Below are 17,870 nucleotides of genomic sequence, written 5' to 3'. Positions count from 1 at the left end.
CTTCGGTCTTGCAATTTCGAATTATTGCGAACCTCTATATCAAACTTGGTGCACTCTTAGTGAAATTAATAGCTGGTATCTCAGAGTTGCAAAACTCGGCAATTGGCTCTGTTCAGCCGCGAGTGGGCTATTTGGGAAGAAATAAGGTGGAACATTCTGCTGTAAGGAACGCGGGCGAGGACTTGATGATAGCAGCTGGCTGTAGACCGGAAGCTGTGGTATATATCTGGTGTACAAGTAATGTTACTGTAAATGTTTTATTTCACTCACGTCCGAACCCTACCAGCACTCGTAAACTTAGTCGTGTAGTTGAACACACTGAATCCTCCTAGCTGTAGCTATGCGTGGAATGTGATTATACCTCAGCGCATCTTCGAGGTAAAATACTCAGTTTTCACTTGGTGACAATTTAAGCAACGCCTTTCACAAGAAATCCAGCTCGTACAGGTTACGGCTTTCACTTATAATTTCTTTCAAGCGCAGCTCTTCTGATTGTATTTGGTTTACGTGATTCAGCCTTCCAAAGTGACTCAGGCTACAAGGGACGTCTTAGTGAAGGGCTCTTGATAAATTCGACCCTCTGGGGTTCTTTAACGTTCATCACCAACTTCGCACAGTACATGGGCACGTTGCGTGTAGCCTCCATCGAAACTGAGCCGCAGCGCATGGGTCTGAACCCAGGTCCACCGACTCAGTAAAAAAGACCGAAAGTCAGAAACGAGGGTATAAAGCTGTTTTAATTCTGATTGGAGGTTTTCTGAAGAGTCTGGGACGAAGCAACGCTTCCTCTACTTTTCAATGCCAGCCAGACACGGCCACACCGACCGGCCGAAGTCGTCTCTTATCCTTACATATTTCTCCCAGTCAGCTAGCATTCACATACGCTCTACGGTACAAGGGAGTGCCGCCTGAGTAGCGCGACACGATGGAAAGTGGACGAGCGCTAAAAGAGACTACCAGCCTCAAGCGGGACCGCAAGCAGCGTCAGAGATTAATACTTAAGTGAACTCAGGCGCGCAAAGAGCTTCCATCGTGAGGAGAGCTATGTAAATGGCATTGAAAATAAAGTAAGCGCTGGCCGTTGCTTAGTACTCATCGCTCTCTTCAACACCCCCGTTGGAGTCCATGCCAACCTCTTCGTAGTCTTTCTCGAGGGCAGCCATGTCCTCACGGGCTTCGGAGAATTCGCCTTCCTCCATGCCCTCGCCCACGTACCAGTGAACGAAGGCACGCTTGGCGTACATGAGGTCGAACTTGTGGTCCAGCCGCGCCCAAGCCTCGGCAATGACCGTCGTGTTGGACAGCATGCAGACTGCTCGCGGAACTTTCGCCAAGTCTCCGCCCGGAACCACAGTCGGGGGTTGGTAGTTTATACCTACCTTAAACCCTGTCGGACACCAGTCAACGAACTGGATGGAGCGTTTGGATTTAATGGCCGCAATGGCAGCGTTGACGTCCTTTGGCACCACGTCACCTCGGTACAACATGCAACAAGCCATGTATTTTCCATTGCGTGGATCGCATTTGACCATCTGGTTGTTCGGCTCGAAGCAAGCGTTGGTAATCTCAGAGACGGTGAGTTGTTCGTGGTGGACCCTCTCGGAGGATATCACAGGAGCGTAAGTCACCAGCGGGAAGTGGATCCTGCAATCAGGATGAAGCAGTGTTTTCAATGACCAAGTTCAGCACCAAAGGCTGCCGCTACTTGCACATAATATAGAGCATAGACTGCCATGGCGATGACATGGACCGGATCATAGTGGAAGGTGTGTTACTGCTGAAATCATACCGAAAAGAGGACACATTTGAATCCATAATATAATGTACAGAAGCATGTTTACAAGACTGTCCAACCCAGCAACTTGACACGAGGAGCGTGTAGGAAAATGGCGGTCGCTTGTTCGAAATGCAGTGCTTGTTCCCGCGAGAGCCGAGCAACGACTGTGTACAAAACGTACGAAAACTGAACACTGAAAACTGCATTAATAAGACGACGATTCTCCACCTCGACTACACCCTGATACATAACTATAAAAACTCTGATCTACGTCACTTGTTCGGTGACTGGTTAGGTTTGATATATAGGGTTTTAGAAGAGACATCTGGGCGAGTTGGTATGGTGACGATAGAAAAACAGCGCAACAGACGTGGACGGAGGTGAAGAACAAACAGGACGGGCGCTGAACTCACAACTGAAGTTTATTGAAAAAAACATATATATAACCCAGCCAAGCTGCACCAAACCGCACATTAAACAAGAAAATCATGATTACTCCAACCACACACCACGTTCAAGAAACTCAATCTCATTAGCTATTAAAGCGATTGACGGTTCATTAACACATTTTTCACCCAATCGAATGATATGCCTGGCCTCAATGATTTCCCGGCTAATCTGTGCCGGATGGGCATCCAAAATAACTGTGTTAGAGAAGGATGGCAGCCGTCACATCCCTTACAGTGTGCAACCAGATTAGATCATCTACCAATCTCTAATGATCTCTAGTGCTCTCGTAACCGGACATTGATACACCTGTTATATATACCTGGGTTATATATATGTGTTTTTTTCTTCAGTTCAGTTGAGAGCTCAGCGCCCGTCCTGTTTGTTCTTCACCTCCGTCCACGTCTGTTGCGCTGTTTTTCTATCATATAGGGTTTAACGTCCCAAAGCGACTCAGGCTATGAGAGACGCCGTAATGGAGGGCTCCGGAAATTCCGACTACCTCACAACGTGCACTGACAGCGCACAGCACACGGGTGCCTTGCTTTTCGTCTCCATCGAAAGGCGGCCACCGCGACCGGGATTCGATCCCGCATCCTTGGGCAGAGATGTCGAGCGCCCAAACCACTGCACAACCACGGCGGGGTGTTCGGTAATGGAACGTTCCGGAACGTAGCTGTCTAGCGATGGGACAAAACAATGAACACAAAGAGGTATTATCAATCGTTGAATGCAAACAAGCATCCACGACTGATAGTCTGGGAAACTGAACAGTCAGGCACATTTAAAACGCAGGAACGATTCCTAGGTAAAGATATCGGCTCAGAAGGCAACGCCGAAAGCTACTTAAGATAGAAACTGCCACTATGACGCGCCAATGTTTGTGCCTCTCCTAAAACAATGATCGGCCAGAACACTGCTGAAAGGGGCAAAGAACATGGTACTCAAGTCGCTGCTACGCTTAGTGAAAAACTTGCCGACATAAAGGAATAGGTACGTATTGAAAATAAAAGACAGTACAGCAGGAAATATTAAATAGGCGTCCTTGCAATGTTGTGCAAAATTCGGGGCGAGAGGAATATGAAAGCTTGTCGGCACACAGCCGATGCAAGTGATTAAACTGATAAAGGAACTAACCTGGGATAAGGCACCAAGTTGGTCTGGAACTCTGTGAGGTCTACGTTGAGCGCACCTTCGAAGCGGAGCGAGGCGGTGATGGAAGAGACTATCTGACTGATAAGGCGGTTGAGGTTGGTGTACTTGGGCCAGTCGATGTCAAGGTTACGGCGGCAGATGTCGTAGATGGCCTCGTTGTCAACCATGAAAGAGCAGTCAGCGTGTTCCAGTGTTGTGTGCGTGGTCAGGACAGAGTTGTACGGCTCGACAACAGCAGTGGAGACCTGTTGATAGACACACACACTCGAATTGACACATTCACATACCCTCCAGGATAAGGAGTGTGGCATGCACAAAGGAAGGCCGGGGTAATGAGCTTCCCTGCAGAAGATATAACTACGAGTCGAGCTGAAGAGACGAGCGAAACAGGATATAATCCGTGAATCCTCAGTGGACAATGAGCGTCAAGTGAAACGTTAGCACAATTAAAAGCGCATACTGAAGTAAAGGCGAACATTTTCTGGTATCGAAGGTGTGAAAACAGCCGTTTGAAAATTAAGGAAATCCGCTCCTCCTCTGCAGCAAAACAGCACACCGGTTCCTGACAGAATTTTAGTTCGCGTTTCATATAACGCTGGTGGTGGTGCGTCCAAACTTCCCAGGTCACGGAGTCATTTGCACTGCATACAATTCTGGCACTTAAAGCACCTATACGCTACTAGGACTCTTAAGAGGCGAGTGCGGTACGTCTGAAAGATTGAAGTCTGGGAGTTGGTAAAAATGCTTTTCTTTACAGAGCTGAAATGTGAACCCTGTGGAATAAAAATTGTGACGCAACCGGCATATGCACCGGTGCTGAAATTGATGTCGATGCATGCACTTGCGAAATTGGCCGGTGATTGCCACACCAGCATTTCTCTTTTTTTTTTTATATATATAACGAATCATCCTCTGTTTTCGATTTCTTTTAACGCGACAGCGTTAGTGAGCGAAAAATCCCAAGCATGGCGTTGGCGGTAACCGTGAGAGAGAGACCACATGATATTAGAAAGTTTGAAGGCACTGCCAACTCTGGCTGCTCATCCATCTTGTTGTAGTGTAGTCTTGGATGCAGTCAGGCACGCTACTCCTATAGGCCACGCAGGCAAGTTCATACGCCTTGCTATAGAGGGGCTTTATATGTCGAGTGGCAGCCTATGCTATCGCGCAATACTCTTAAAGGCATAACTCCCCGTAATTATTTTAGATTAGAATGTGGCACCATATTGACCAACACCGCTCTGTGACGTAAGCATGATGCGGTGGCGCGAAACGTATGAGGGTGCGAAATGGGAGGGCGACGCATAGAAACGCATGCAAACTTACCGCAACATTTTTCTCGTTTTGCAGAGCACCATAAGTGGTGGCCGGTTGTTAAACGCGGGCCAGCGCTTTGGAGAAGTGAGGGACAAAGTATGCTGAGTCATTGCCGAGGCAGTCTACCTTTAAAACCCCTAGTTGTCTAGAATCGGAGTTAAAAATGTATTGCGGCTGCGCGGCACATACAAAATACATGTAAATAACGGTTGCAAAGAAGCAGACTTCGCGCCTATAAAGCAGTCGTCAGTTAAAATGTGGTGCGTTATTTTAAGACCATGAATATATGTATGCAACAATATTTCCCACCTGACATCTGTGTAAAGCATATTTATCATTAATTATGTGCGGCGCATTTCCAGGCGAACCCCACGTCTAGGAAACGAGTCACCCATGCGTTTTTTTTTTTTTTTATTCGTGAAGGTCTTGTATCACGCCCTGGCATCATGTTGCATGACGGAAGAAAAAAAAATGCAAGTGCTGGCGACGCGTGTGAGCCTGTCATGAAGGAAACTTTGTGGTCGGAGAAATGGAGAGAGCAATTAAGTTATCGGGAGATAGCGGGAGGCAGCGCATGGGCCCATGGGAACGTTGCGCGACGAACAGATAGCAGCGACTGACTGGTGTCGCTGACGCCGCTAGCGAGTGAAGAGAACGTGACTGCGTTTCGGCTTGGGATGCACGCACCGTGATCCGCTGATAGCGAGCCGGCGCTTCGGCAATCTGAGAGCACCCTTGCCGCCACGCAAGAAGAGGGGGGGGGGGGGTATAAGCAGCGGCGAACGGGGGAGCGCGTCCAGCTATCAGATAACACGCGGTCGGCGCCACGCAGGAAAAGGGGGGCTGAAAGGGGGGCGGAGCTGGTTACGAGGCAGGAGCCGACGCGATACCCAGGAACGGGCGCCAAAGAGCTGCGCTCTAAAAAGACTAGGGAACCACGCAAAGCGCAGAACGATATATTAGAACCATAGCGATACCACGAGAAAAACGAAAAAATAGTTATATATGCCCGTTGATGAGCTTGCGTTCACCCACCCGATTCAAAATAATGGCATGCCTCTAGGGACTGGACGGTCTATGTAGTGAGGAGACTGAGAAAAAAAAAATACACTAGAAAGTTTGCATGGTAGCAAAGCACACCATCATCAATGTTCAGCTTTTCATTGTAGCGAAGTTTTGATCCGATTCCGACAAGCTTTTCACGTATAATGCAACGTTTCTGCAGCACACTACATTCCCTTGCAAGTACCGATTTACGAGACTTCACAGCACGATAAACTGACCGCGCACACTTGCAGACGACCAAGCACCACCGGCGCCGTAGCTAACAGACGTTTTGGAGCTGGAGGTCGCCGCGGTGGGTATCGCCAGCTGCGCCGTTATCTGCTGCAATGCGCATTTCTCGTACGGCCCATAATGTCAAATTGACAACTGCTTTTTAAATGCAATTCTATCTAGGATGTATCACTTGAGCGACCTAATTTAGCCATGCGACAACTTATCAGACTGAACAAAACTGCACGTTTCGCTACACCAGCCTTAGGGGGTGTCCGGATTCACAACATATATTATTCAAGGCATTTTAAAGGTAGACTGCCTCAGTAATGACGCAGAATACTTTGCCGCACACTTCTTCAAAGCGCTGGCCAACGTTTAACGACCGGCCACCACTTCTGGTGCCTCCCAACTCGCACCTCCGTAAGTTTCGCGGTGTTTTAAAAATACTTCGCCTCGGTAACGAGATTTCATATTTTCACGATCTGTTCTAGAATGTTCATGGCTGCTGCGTGCCGAATAACGACATCATATGTGTCCAGTTAAATTGGAAACCTGCTTCGAAATCTTTCGGTTCCATGTATTCCTATGGGTGTTAACACTGATTTTCACCCCCGGTTGGCTGCGGTGCCGCGAGCACCCCTTTTGTTTGTAAACACAGTGTTTGTCTATAGCTCAGCGTCCCTTTAAAATGAATACTGCGGAGATGTGAATACCTGCGGTGCCGGGTAAACTGAGAACTCGAGCTTAGACTTCTTTCCGTAGTCGACAGAGAGGCGTTCCATGAGGAGCGAGGTGAAGCCAGAGCCAGTGCCGCCGCCAAAACTGCGGAAGACGAGGAAGCCCTGCAGTCCCGAGCAGTGGTCGGCCAGCTTGCGGATGCGATCCAGCACCATTTCCACCATCTCCTTGCCGATGGTGTAGTGGCCACGAGCGTAATTGTTGGCCGCGTCCTCCTTGCCGGAGATGAGCTGCTCGGGGTGGTACAGTTGGCGGTAGGTACCGGAGCGGACCTCGTCGATTACGGTAGGCTCGAGGTCGACGAACACAGCGCGTGGGACATGGCGACCAGAGCCGGTCTCAGCGAAGAAAGTGCCGAAAGATTCGTCGATGCCCCCGGAGATCTTGTCGCTTGGTATTTGACCGTCCTGCTGGATGCCATGCTCCAGGCAGTAGAGTTCCCAGCAGGCGTTACCGATCTGGACGCCAGCCTGGCCTATGTGGACGCTAATGCACTCCCGCTGTGAAAACGAGAAGATAAGGAAAACAGTAGCGACGAACGACAACTTTGGCTTGTCTTGCAATCGCGGACGCAACTCGCAACAGAAGAGTGAACGGAAAAGCAGCAAGGCAAACTAGGAGAGGGCACCCTACGTTTCAGACAGCGTAGGCTGCTTTCTCCTAGTTTTTTTTTTCAGTCAGCTACCTTGCTATGACTGAAAAAGAACGAAGAATGAAAGAGCGAAGCAAAAGGCGAAGAATGGTCCACAGTTTACTGTTTTTTTAAGTCTACAGGCCACAGCTTGGAGCAGAGTGTCTACAAAACAAATTTCAAATATAATAGCGATATCGAGAATGTCAACCACATTTGACAACACCTACATCCCTTGGTCTACAATTGGATCAATGACTTTGTAGTGTTCATGGCCTTTAAGCTGAGCAAGGAAAAAGAATCGCATGGCAATCGTGATTAATGGCATGGGGCAGCGTCAATAACAGCTGCCGCAGCTGCACTGAATTTGGAGCCCGTCATACGCGCGTCACGAGTGCTGGCCGAGTTCATGGAAAGCGGAGCAGGAAAAAAAATTCTGGGGGGCACTTTGGACCACTGAAATTCGATGAGGCGAAAGCCATTATAGCGTGACGGATCGTAGCCCTCCACTACGGCACCTCTATCCCTCTCTCTTCCACTCCCACCTTAGTCCCTTTACGGCGTGGAACATGTGCCTGCGGATAATTGTGACAGATACTGCGCGTTTTCTACTCTGTAAATAATTTTCAATTTCCGCTGATGCCTGCTGTACTAACTAACGCCTCCTAGACATCTGGGTCTGCTTCTGTTTGCTGTGTGGTGCGGCGTTCGAGGAAGCGGCAAATGAAAGGCGCCGCAAGGACGCTTTGTCGGACGCCCGGCGGAGTCAGCTTCATATACGTAAAAACTGCCTGGTGACGTCATGGCCTGTCGTGACGGTACATCGCGCGCCCCTTGTCGAACACGACCAGCATCATTTAACGCATGAAAGTACACCGGCGCTCTACATAATTTGTTTGCAGGAAATTAAAGGCGCGGAATTTGTCACTCGCGGAATCCCGCTATCCTCACGGTATACAAGGGAAAGAATGATGAATGTTTCACGATCCGGGGCGTGGCGCAATTGGTAAAGCGCTCGGCTGGGGATCCAACCCTATGGAGGTTCGGTTCCCAGTGGAGACAAGGTTTATTTATTTTTAGCAATCTCCCTCGAAAGTGTGACACCCTCTGCCGACAACAATGAGGCATTAAAAGCTTTTGCCTTAATAGCAGCCGTGGACGGTCGATCGAGCCTGTCTACTACATGCCAAATCTTAGTACATGTTCGCATAAAAATGACCGAAGTAGTGAATGCGACGGTCGAGAAGGAGCATGTTGTAGGTACGAACCACTTGTCCTCGACCGGACAAGCGGGGCATTTGAACAAGCCTTTCTGCTGAAGTTGGCAGTGAGGGGCAGTGGGGCAAAAAAATCGAATGAAGGATTCCTCCTTGAAGCACCCGCTCGCATAACCCTGTGCAGCGCTGGCCAAACTATTTTTCACGGAAAGGTGGCCTTAATTAGGTTAAGGTTTGCTTTTGTTACTCAGCCAAGACCATGCATAGAAACCCCCGACTACCATTATTAAACACTATTTTGAAGAAACAGAAAAGCGAGTAATATGCCGGGTAATAAGGGAGTAGTTACTCTGACAACTCCAACTTGGGTGGGGGATTCCCCTAAACAGTCCATCATTCCAACTAAAGAAAAAAATTGCGCATTCGCAAGGCACTCGCAGAGGCACGACCCTACTGGGAAACGAAAAACAGTGTCATTAAGAAAGATGCTCTCAAAAGTGCTCTCCTCGTTCAAGCTGTGGCGCGAACAGTTTGGTTCATAACCTTCGGAACAGTGCACAGAGCCACGTCCGCAATTGTAAGGTGTTGTAAGCCTTGCGCCCCACGGCCGCTTTGCCAGTTTCTCTCCTAACACAGGCAGATAAAGCCCGAAAGCCAGAAGTGCTGGCACCCCTGCACGAAAGGGAATCGCAGTGCTCACGGACTCAATGTTCACTGGGTACAGCGACGTCTGGCTAAAGTATTACGAGACACCTAAGAAGTGCTTGCATGCTTTCAGACGTGCTTCCGTTGATACTACAGCCCGAACGAAGAACGTTCTTACAAAGGGTTTTAAATGCTCCATATTCGCTACGACTAAAGCTCAACACGATATTTAGACTCTTGCTCTGCTTCTAACGGTGGACAATGTCACTTATCCATAAATGTGCGAGTCTCCAGAGTCTCATTTGGCAGCCCTCCGCAATGTGAATGTCACACATTAGAATGTACTAATTAGCGCATTGCTAGTTAAGCTACATCCTGGCAAACAAACGTGGGGTGCGATTTGGCGAAGTCTTGTCAAGCACAGCCAGATGACGTCGGCATGAAGAGAAACGCTGTATTGTCGAGTCCCGTTACAACACGCGCTGAATGCTCTTTCATATACGTCCGAGAAAAAAAAAAATGAAGACCACCAGAGATAGAAACATTGAAGATAACAACCATCGGAAGTTACGTTCTCAGTGTAATTAAAACGGAAAGCAGTTACAAACTTAGCGCTGCATGTCAGTCTAGTCGGCATTGTCTCCAGAAACGCTGAGAAGGGCTGGATGCACATTCTGAAGTGTTCCAGCACCATCAGTTGTGACCGCGATTACAACGAAAGGGTTCGAGTACTGACGTCAACAATGCGTGCATGCATGAAGCGTAAGCACCTGATCTTCAAGCACACAGCGCCAAGTTTTCCCGATGCTTCAAAATACAGCGGCGAAGGCCTCTCTATGGCAACCCCTAATATGGAAGCAGACGCCTAGCGAATGCAGCGGCCTTCGCCCCCAACAGGCATGAGAGTGGAACAATCATCAGCCGTTCTCCGCGTAGGCAGCGAGAGCTTGATGTCATGGGCGGTCTATCGATGCTCGCGAGATATTAATAAATGATTGGAAGGCTGTACTTGTCGCCTGTGAAAGACGTTTCTTGCCATAATGTTCGTTTAAATATTTCGTTTAGTTGCTTTACAGTGAGCAAAATGTTACTGAAACGCTATCCTTGTCCTCGATGCCAACGGTATTATATTAGTGATTTCGCGGGTAATATCATTACAAGTGCCGACGCTTCGTTTCACAGTGAGCTGCTTGGCGTCACGTACCATCGAGCACACTGGCAGGCATGGGGCATTACTGTGTTTAGGCATGTGCTATGAACCGAGCAAAAAAAAAAAAAAAAAAAAACCATTAGAAATGACTTCCCCTTCTGTACAAAGCAATGCGCAAAAGAAGCCGCTAGAAGCTTTCTCTCCCTCTCCCCTCCATTCCCCCCCCCCTCTTCGCCTGTGTTCGACTAACTAGAGGCCCCTTTCCGATGGAGCCAGGCTGTAAGCACTTGAGGCAGCAAAAAAGGTGAAAAAAGGCGTACGCCTTGAGTGGGCGCCTGCTCTCCGAAACCGATAGCCACGGCAAGCAGTAAGGATATGGGAAACGGCTTTCGTATGAACACCACTGAACCATGCTGCTAGAAGATTTCTAATCCAGCTCCTAAGCTAGGCTTCAATCGCCACACCCCCGGAAAGTAGCTTGGCAAAAATCGCGGGAATAAATTGAGTGTCAAACACGTGCAGACAAAGACAGCACTGCGTACCTTCTGGCATCAGGATGACCGAACAAGAGACTACAAGCGCAGAACAAAACGATCTGGTAGTATGCAGTTCGCTGCATACGTAGGCAGGCGATTCAGGCTAAGGAAAAGCGGCACTGATATGGCGTGGTAAATACGAACAACAAATAGGGAGAAAACGAAAACTTCCTTTCACAGCCGTCAGTCCGTGAGTCGGACCACCGCAAATTGTGCCGAACCCCGCATCGCCCCTGGTTAAAGAAAAGGACCGTGCCTGCCGCGAAGAGTACTCACCATGACTGCTGTAGCAAGGAACAAAAGTGCTCTCCCCACTGAACTGCAACGCGCTCACAACGGACGCAAATGACAGACCGGAGCCGCCGGCGCTGCCTTTATAGACGCGCGCTGCGTCACGTACAGCGGGTGACTCAACCGTAAATCCTACCGTGATTGGCCCAACCGGCTCCATTTTGCCAAAGGAGAATGATAAGGCCACACAGCGCAGCCTGAATGCGCGAACGCCGGCGTCTCTGCCGCGGCCCAGCACACACAGCCGAGCTAGAAATAGCCTTTGCCTCAGACAACGCAAAAAATGGCGGATCGTAACTATAACCCTGTCAACTGCACGAAAAACAAATTAAAATGACTGACGAGTCGTCTTCGCCGCTATTTTAATGCGTTAGCATTAGGTGATGCAGTGAGTCCCTAAGCCGGGCTGTGCGTGTGCGGTCACCGCCAGTTAGTCATCCCTTTCTCTATGAGTTAGTCGCTTGGGGAGAGGAGCATAGCCAGTGCGAAGGGAAAGGGCTTTGACGTAGAAAGATATTAGATAATTGCCGCAGCTTCGCCGAGAGCAGGTTTCAATTCCGCGAGCAGACGCACTTCGCCGCGGTCACTGCATACAAGAGCACTGTGCTATCGCTGAAGCCGATCACCCCTCGTGGTTAACTGCCGCTCTCGCGCTGTGCATTGCATGTCGTTCCCTTCATCAACTTCTGTCCATGCGCAGTGTATTCGTATACACTGCTATCGCATTTCTCTAATAAAGTGCCTTAAAGGTCAACTCCGGTGGTTTTTCCATCATTCTGTGTTTTTGGTTGAATTAGATTCCTCGACACGTCCTGACTCGAACACAAAAAACCGTTTTTCGAAATTCCAATTAGAAGTATTTTTAAAATGAAAAAACAGCAAATCGAAACCGAAACTGCTTTCACGGCCAGAAACGACGTTCCGGGTGACGAAATGGTGACGTCACACTCAGTATTAGAGAAACACTCGTACGTGCGTTGGATGGTGAAAATAAAGTATGGAAATCATGAATCATTGCATAAAATGTCTGAGGTAGTTCAATATAAGCCTCACAATTTCATAGTCATGCGGGAAGTGGACAGTAACGCCGGTATACTGTTTGTGACGTCAGAAACTCAGTGTTGCCGGCAGAAATAGTCTCAACTTAAGCCATGAAAACAGCATATTTTAAAGTCGTGTTGCGCGCGAACGGATTATCGTACGGCGCCCAAATTTTGTAGAATGCGTCAGGACGGAGAGGAGAATCTACAGTAAAAATTTTATTAGAATATTCGAATGTCAAAAAACCCCCGGAGTTGCCCTTTAAGTGGTCTCAAAACTTCATAGCGCGCTTCCGCTAATGTGCCCAGTCATCGATTCTGCCGATCTTCGTCTGAAGCCTGAACTTGGATACATTCGATTTTTCAGTCCTAGACTACTTGCTGAGAAGTCCTGGCTTCCGTTTTGACTGAAAGTACCATTACGGTCACATAACCTTGCAAGCTGCGACCATCGTCTGCTTTAGCCGGTGATGCCAACCATCAAGCATTACGATGCAGTTCTTTCGCAGTGACGCCACGCCCACATTTAACTCCTGGTGTGCCTTTAATACTAAACATAGATAACAGAGGCACCAATAAATTGATGCGTTTCGCGAATGGAGCTCGAAATGCCTGCGTGCGAAGAGTTTGAGAAAGTCTAGCAGCGTTTTCTTGTCGATGCTGCTCGCGAAGTTCTTCCCAGTGCTCAGCTCACTGCGCTCGGAAGCAGACGAAAGCGTTTGCAAAAGCATTTACAACAAGCGATAGCTGCTCCAGCAAACAGCGGTTCGCTTTCGATGCTTTGAAGTCTGCGCGCTGAAAAGATAGCGAAACAGGAAAAAAACTTCTAGACAGCACCAGCAAACAACCCGTGCTAGAGGCTCTAGACACTTCTGTGCGTAGAGAAATTAAAGACAAGAAAACGAAGATGCAAATTTAAACATGTTACAGCTGCTTGGAGACCTGCTACGGAGCTCGTGTCACGGTTTAACGCACGATATTGTCTGCAGGAACACGAAAGTACTCAGAATGCGCACGGATGTCTAACTCAAAAATATATTGAGGCACTTAAGACCCTTTAAAAGTGATAAGGCGAAAGCCTCTGGGGCTGATTCTACTATGTGCCAGAACCTCGCCTATCACACACTGCTTCTTTCGTGCCGGATTCGAAGTGGGCAGCTCCACTCAGTAGAGATGGCGCGCGCTCGTTGCGACGTTTGGTCTTCGCAGCTGGCGGCAGATGGCGTACGCCATGCGCCCTCCTGGAGACCGTGTTGAAAGCGTCGTCATTGCGCTCCTAAGTTGCCATGAAGACGGCGGGAACGCTAGACAAGGAGAACTAAGACATACTTCTCACAGATTATGTAAATGTTTTGTTGGAATACAAAAAAAAAGGCCTGCGTGACGTATTCGGTTAACGCGCTCTGCTGCTAATCAGAGGGGTACTACGAGTTCGATTCCCGGTGAGGATGATTTCTTTCTCCTAAAGGTCAAACAGAACCCTTCCGAAATCCCGTGGAACCTCGAGGACACATCTCGCGAATGCACAGATCCTGCTAACACCGATGAGCCTATATAGGCTTTAGCCTTAATACGGCCGCCGGCATGGCGCTATACTTTCCCAGGAGCTGTATGCTGGTGCACGGAGCTTCTGCGGTGTTCGAAAAAAATTGAACGCCGGACTCCTGTCAGCAAGTAGTCCGGGACTAAAAACTGAACCCTTGAAACTCTAGCCTCGAATAGAAAGCGAAACAAAACTCGACGTGCTAGTGCCCATCTTGCATCTGGACGACTCAGATAAATCGGATTCAATTTTTTTTCTCTTTTCTCACTGAAGAAAACGATTAAAAGTCAGAAAAAAGTTTGAGGATTTAACATCCCAAAGCGACTCAGGCTATGGGACGCCGTAGTAGAATAATCCGCAATTTCGACCACCTGGGGTTCCTAAAACCTGCACTGACATCGCGCAATATAAGAGTGTCACCCGTTAATAATTATAGGTTATTAACGATGCGCCACTAATGGTGCGCACACTCTCAGACACCCTTAGAGTGAGTGGGGTAGCTGTCCTGGTCTCAAAGGAGATGCCCTCTACTTGCGTGGCGAGCTCAGCCGGAAGTCAACAACCTGTAGTGGAAGAAGGGGATGGCCATTTTGTGACCAGCTTTCGCCGGTTCAAGCCAGAGTAAGGGTCGGAGTCAGAAGTAACAAAAACGAACTTTATACACTGCAAGAGACGATACAGATAAATTCACACTGGCACTTAAAATACACAGACGAGATTCACAGAAAGGCAATGCAAAGCATGCAACTAAAAAGGATCTCAATAATTCTTTACAGCACTGAACAATACACGATAGTGTCAAACAGACACCAATTTGTTCACCGGGCGGCACTGTCGCAGACCGACGTCTGGACAGTAACGATGTGGCCGCCGTGTAGATGAGCGCCGCTCCCTCGCAGATCAATAGGCTTGCCGAACAGATGGTTGACCCCGGGAGCCAAGCAGCTCTTGCGACCTTGCTCTTGCAGCGACACTAGCTCAAACAATGGTGGCTGGCTGGCACAAGCGAAGCGACCTCAATAAATGGGGCGCGCAGCGTATGTCTGTTACAACGCGCAAGGCCGGCGCGCACATACACGTAGCTCTCGCTCTTTCTCCCGCCGAGAAGCGCGTCTTCATTGGTTAGGCGCGGCAGAACATTCTGGAGAGGACCGGCACATTCCCGGCCGGGTGAGTCACCGTTACCACCGAGTGAAGAGGTGGGGGTAACGCCGATGCGCGCAAGGGTAAGGGCTCTCCTCGTTTCTTGAATGCCCTGGAACTCTCGACGCAGACGCCGCGCGGGCTTCCTTCTTGCCGCGCTGACTCAATGAAAATGTACGCCAATTTCGTGACAGCGGGCAATTTGATTTTCGCCTCCATCGAAAAGCGGCCGCGGGATTTCATCCTGCGTCCTTGGATTCAAACGTCGAGCGCCCCAACCACTGCGCCACAACAGCCAGCGGGGCTCTGCCAAAAGGGTTGCAGTTTGATTCAGTTACGGAATCCAAGCATGGAGAGTGGGCTTCCTGGTGCATATTTGGCCACATTTGTCGAACACTTTTTGTTCGTGCAAAGAATGCGCAATTATCAATGTTGAACGTCTGTTGACTTAGAAGAGAGGGCATGTGAACTATGTCGCAGGTGCTTTTCGCTCGCTGTTCGCGCGTTTTCTGTCAAGCTGCAATGAAAGAAACCTTTCTTGAGCCCCAGAATGAGCGGAAGCCCTATAAGATGAAAAGCAGATTAGTATTTTACTCAATGTATGCTGTTTTTGCAGAGAAACGTGTTATGTATAGCATACTGCAGTCTTTTCTCCCTTAGCTGCGGCTTTGCTCACAAATCCTCTCCTACGTCAACAGCTGCAGGTACGCCACAATAATGCCCCGTTCCGAGGTCCATATGATTTCTTTACGAGGGGAAATGGTTGCTGTAGAGTTTGAACCACAGCACCTGTGGCACGGGGTGGCCGCTCATTTTTGTGCTCATATGCTGCTCGATCTACATTCCTGCCAAATACGACTCAATATTAAAAAAAAAGTATAATTTCAATTCATGCCGTGAAATCTAATGCGAGCGATAGTATACCTTGCGCCCTGCAGAGTTTGTACTTGTCAATATGTGCAGCATTCCACTCTGACGCAATGAGGGTCCATGATCAGATCGTTGCGGCTATTCTGGACGAGGATAACATGATTGGCCACGCAACCATGGAAGTCCTCTTGCTCCTGGTCTCCGCCCTGTACCATCGCACTGCGCACTTCGCGTGTGCGGTCTCCAAGCTGAATCATTCACAAACGCTCCACACACATTCACAATCATTCACTGAATCATTCGCAAACCTCTTTGGCTGTGCGAGAGCATGGACTGGGCATGCACTCCGAATGCGGCTTGCTGGGGTGACTACACGGACACCACGGCTGCGGCGCATCTTTGCGACGTGAGGCGGCAACCTCAGGTCCCTCGGACATTTGCTGCCGCAATGAGCGGCGCTTCATTACCTCATTTACAGTGAGACACAGCCATTGCAACCCCTGATGCGACCTCTGACCAGTCTCGGTCTCCTCCATCCGGAGACTCCTTCCCGAAACACCAGCCGCACCAGATGTTTCTAACTTCTGTTGCGTCCTTGGACCACGTCGGCAGCGACGTAGTGGATCTACTCAAAGCAAAAATTTATCCAGAAGCCGAGGGTATCGGAGCTGTTACTCTCCGGGCCCTCTGCCGCGTCCTGATGTTACCTCTAGGCACCCTGAGGACCACGATCGTCTGAAGTCCGCCATCTCGCGAATCGAGGCCATGCGGACCTCCGTCAACGTCCGAATCCCCAAGCAGCGGAACCCACACGTTTGACTGACTGGTGTTGACGCCGATATCAGGCCGGAGGAGCTCATCGTGGCACTCAATCAACCATCGTAACCACACTCTTCATCTGGACCCCTTTTCCTGTAAGGTGAGGCTCTCCTTTCCTCATCGCTCCGGACAGTTCGTTCACGTTATTGAAACTAACGCCCTCTCCCGCTTTTGCCCGTCTCCCGCGGCGCGTCGTGCAACCATCGGGTGGAGTACCGTCGAGGTCCGCAAAGACCTGCATATTCCTATGTGCGCATTTTGTGCGTAGTACGGCCAGGCTTTGAAGAAGTGCAAGCTGAAGAATGATCCCTCGAAGGCGTATTAAGGCACGCTCACACTAGCGGGAAAACGCGCAACGCTGGAAGTTCTCCGCGCGCCGCTTCCCGCAGAAACCGGTTTTTTTCCCGCAGGCTGACTTGTTTGACGTTCCGCGGAGCGATGGGGTCGGAAGCTATTTTTCCCGTCCCGCAGAACGGAGTAGCCAATCGGAGCCGAGCGCAGACCGTGACGTCAGTCCAAGTTCAATGACTCCCGGTGGCGGCTGCGCGGGCGACGGGAGCATCGCTGGTGTCGCTCACTTGCGCACGAGAAATGCGCGTGCTTTCCCTTCGCTCTTGTCACGTGACTACTCTTTCTCGCTTCGCTCGCCTTCGCCTCCTCTACATTCCACGACAAACGCAGCGGGAAAACGGGCGTAGTGTGAGCGTCCTTCCGAGGAGCTGCGACGCTGCGGCGCCATGAACGTTGCGCCGCTGCGGGAAGTTTCCCGCTAGTGTGAGCCTGGCTTTACACCCGTTGTGCGGGGCCGTGCGCCTTGGCGGCTTGCCCGAGCTCCATGCGGGACATGTGCCCCTTATGCATGCCGACGGTCACATATCGAAACATCATACGGAACACGAGCCTCGCTCTATTTTGCACGACCGATCGGACAAGGTCCGCGCCAGAATTCAATATGAGCCACGCACGAACCACACGCATAGCTAAGATGGCACACAATAAGAAGACGCGCCGGTCAGCCACTTACAGCATCACAGTCTGGCAATGGAACTGCCGCAGCTTCAGGCGAAAAAAGGCATCACTACAACTCTAGATTCAGAAGCACGCCACTAGTTCCGATGCCATAGCCCTTCAGGAAACAGGATCTTCCCCCACCTTGACCGGATACAATGCCATCTCGCTATCTGCACGCACTGCGATTCTCGTGACAGACACTATCGCGGCCATTGACCATGCATTCAGCAACCAAATCACTGAGCATACGCTCACTTGAATC

The 17,870-nt window shown here is 49.6% G+C and overlaps 1 protein-coding gene across 1 annotated transcript; it reads right to left on the bottom strand.

The window, feature by feature from the left end:
- Positions 1-719: 719 nt before the first annotated feature.
- On the bottom strand, positions 720-11,318 carry LOC146204588 (tubulin alpha-1C chain-like). Its single transcript, XM_084589260.1, has 4 exons — positions 11,168-11,318; positions 6,688-7,212; positions 3,362-3,624; positions 720-1,644 (listed from the first exon to the last, which is right to left on the bottom strand). The coding sequence occupies exons 1-4, from the start codon at positions 11,168-11,170 to the stop codon at positions 1,086-1,088; spliced, it is 1,350 nt and encodes a 449-aa protein (XP_084445386.1). The 5' UTR covers positions 11,171-11,318; the 3' UTR covers positions 720-1,085.
- Between the last annotated feature and the right edge of the window lie 6,552 nt (positions 11,319-17,870).

The sequence above is a fragment of the Amblyomma maculatum genome, chromosome 1 (assembly GCF_055883805.1).
Source record: "Amblyomma maculatum isolate TAMU_Amacu chromosome 1, ASM5588380v1, whole genome shotgun sequence".
In the NCBI taxonomy this organism is placed as follows: domain Eukaryota; kingdom Metazoa; phylum Arthropoda; class Arachnida; order Ixodida; family Ixodidae; genus Amblyomma; species Amblyomma maculatum.
Note: the sequence above shows the minus strand (reverse complement) of the source record. Positions and strands in the feature narration are given on the sequence as shown.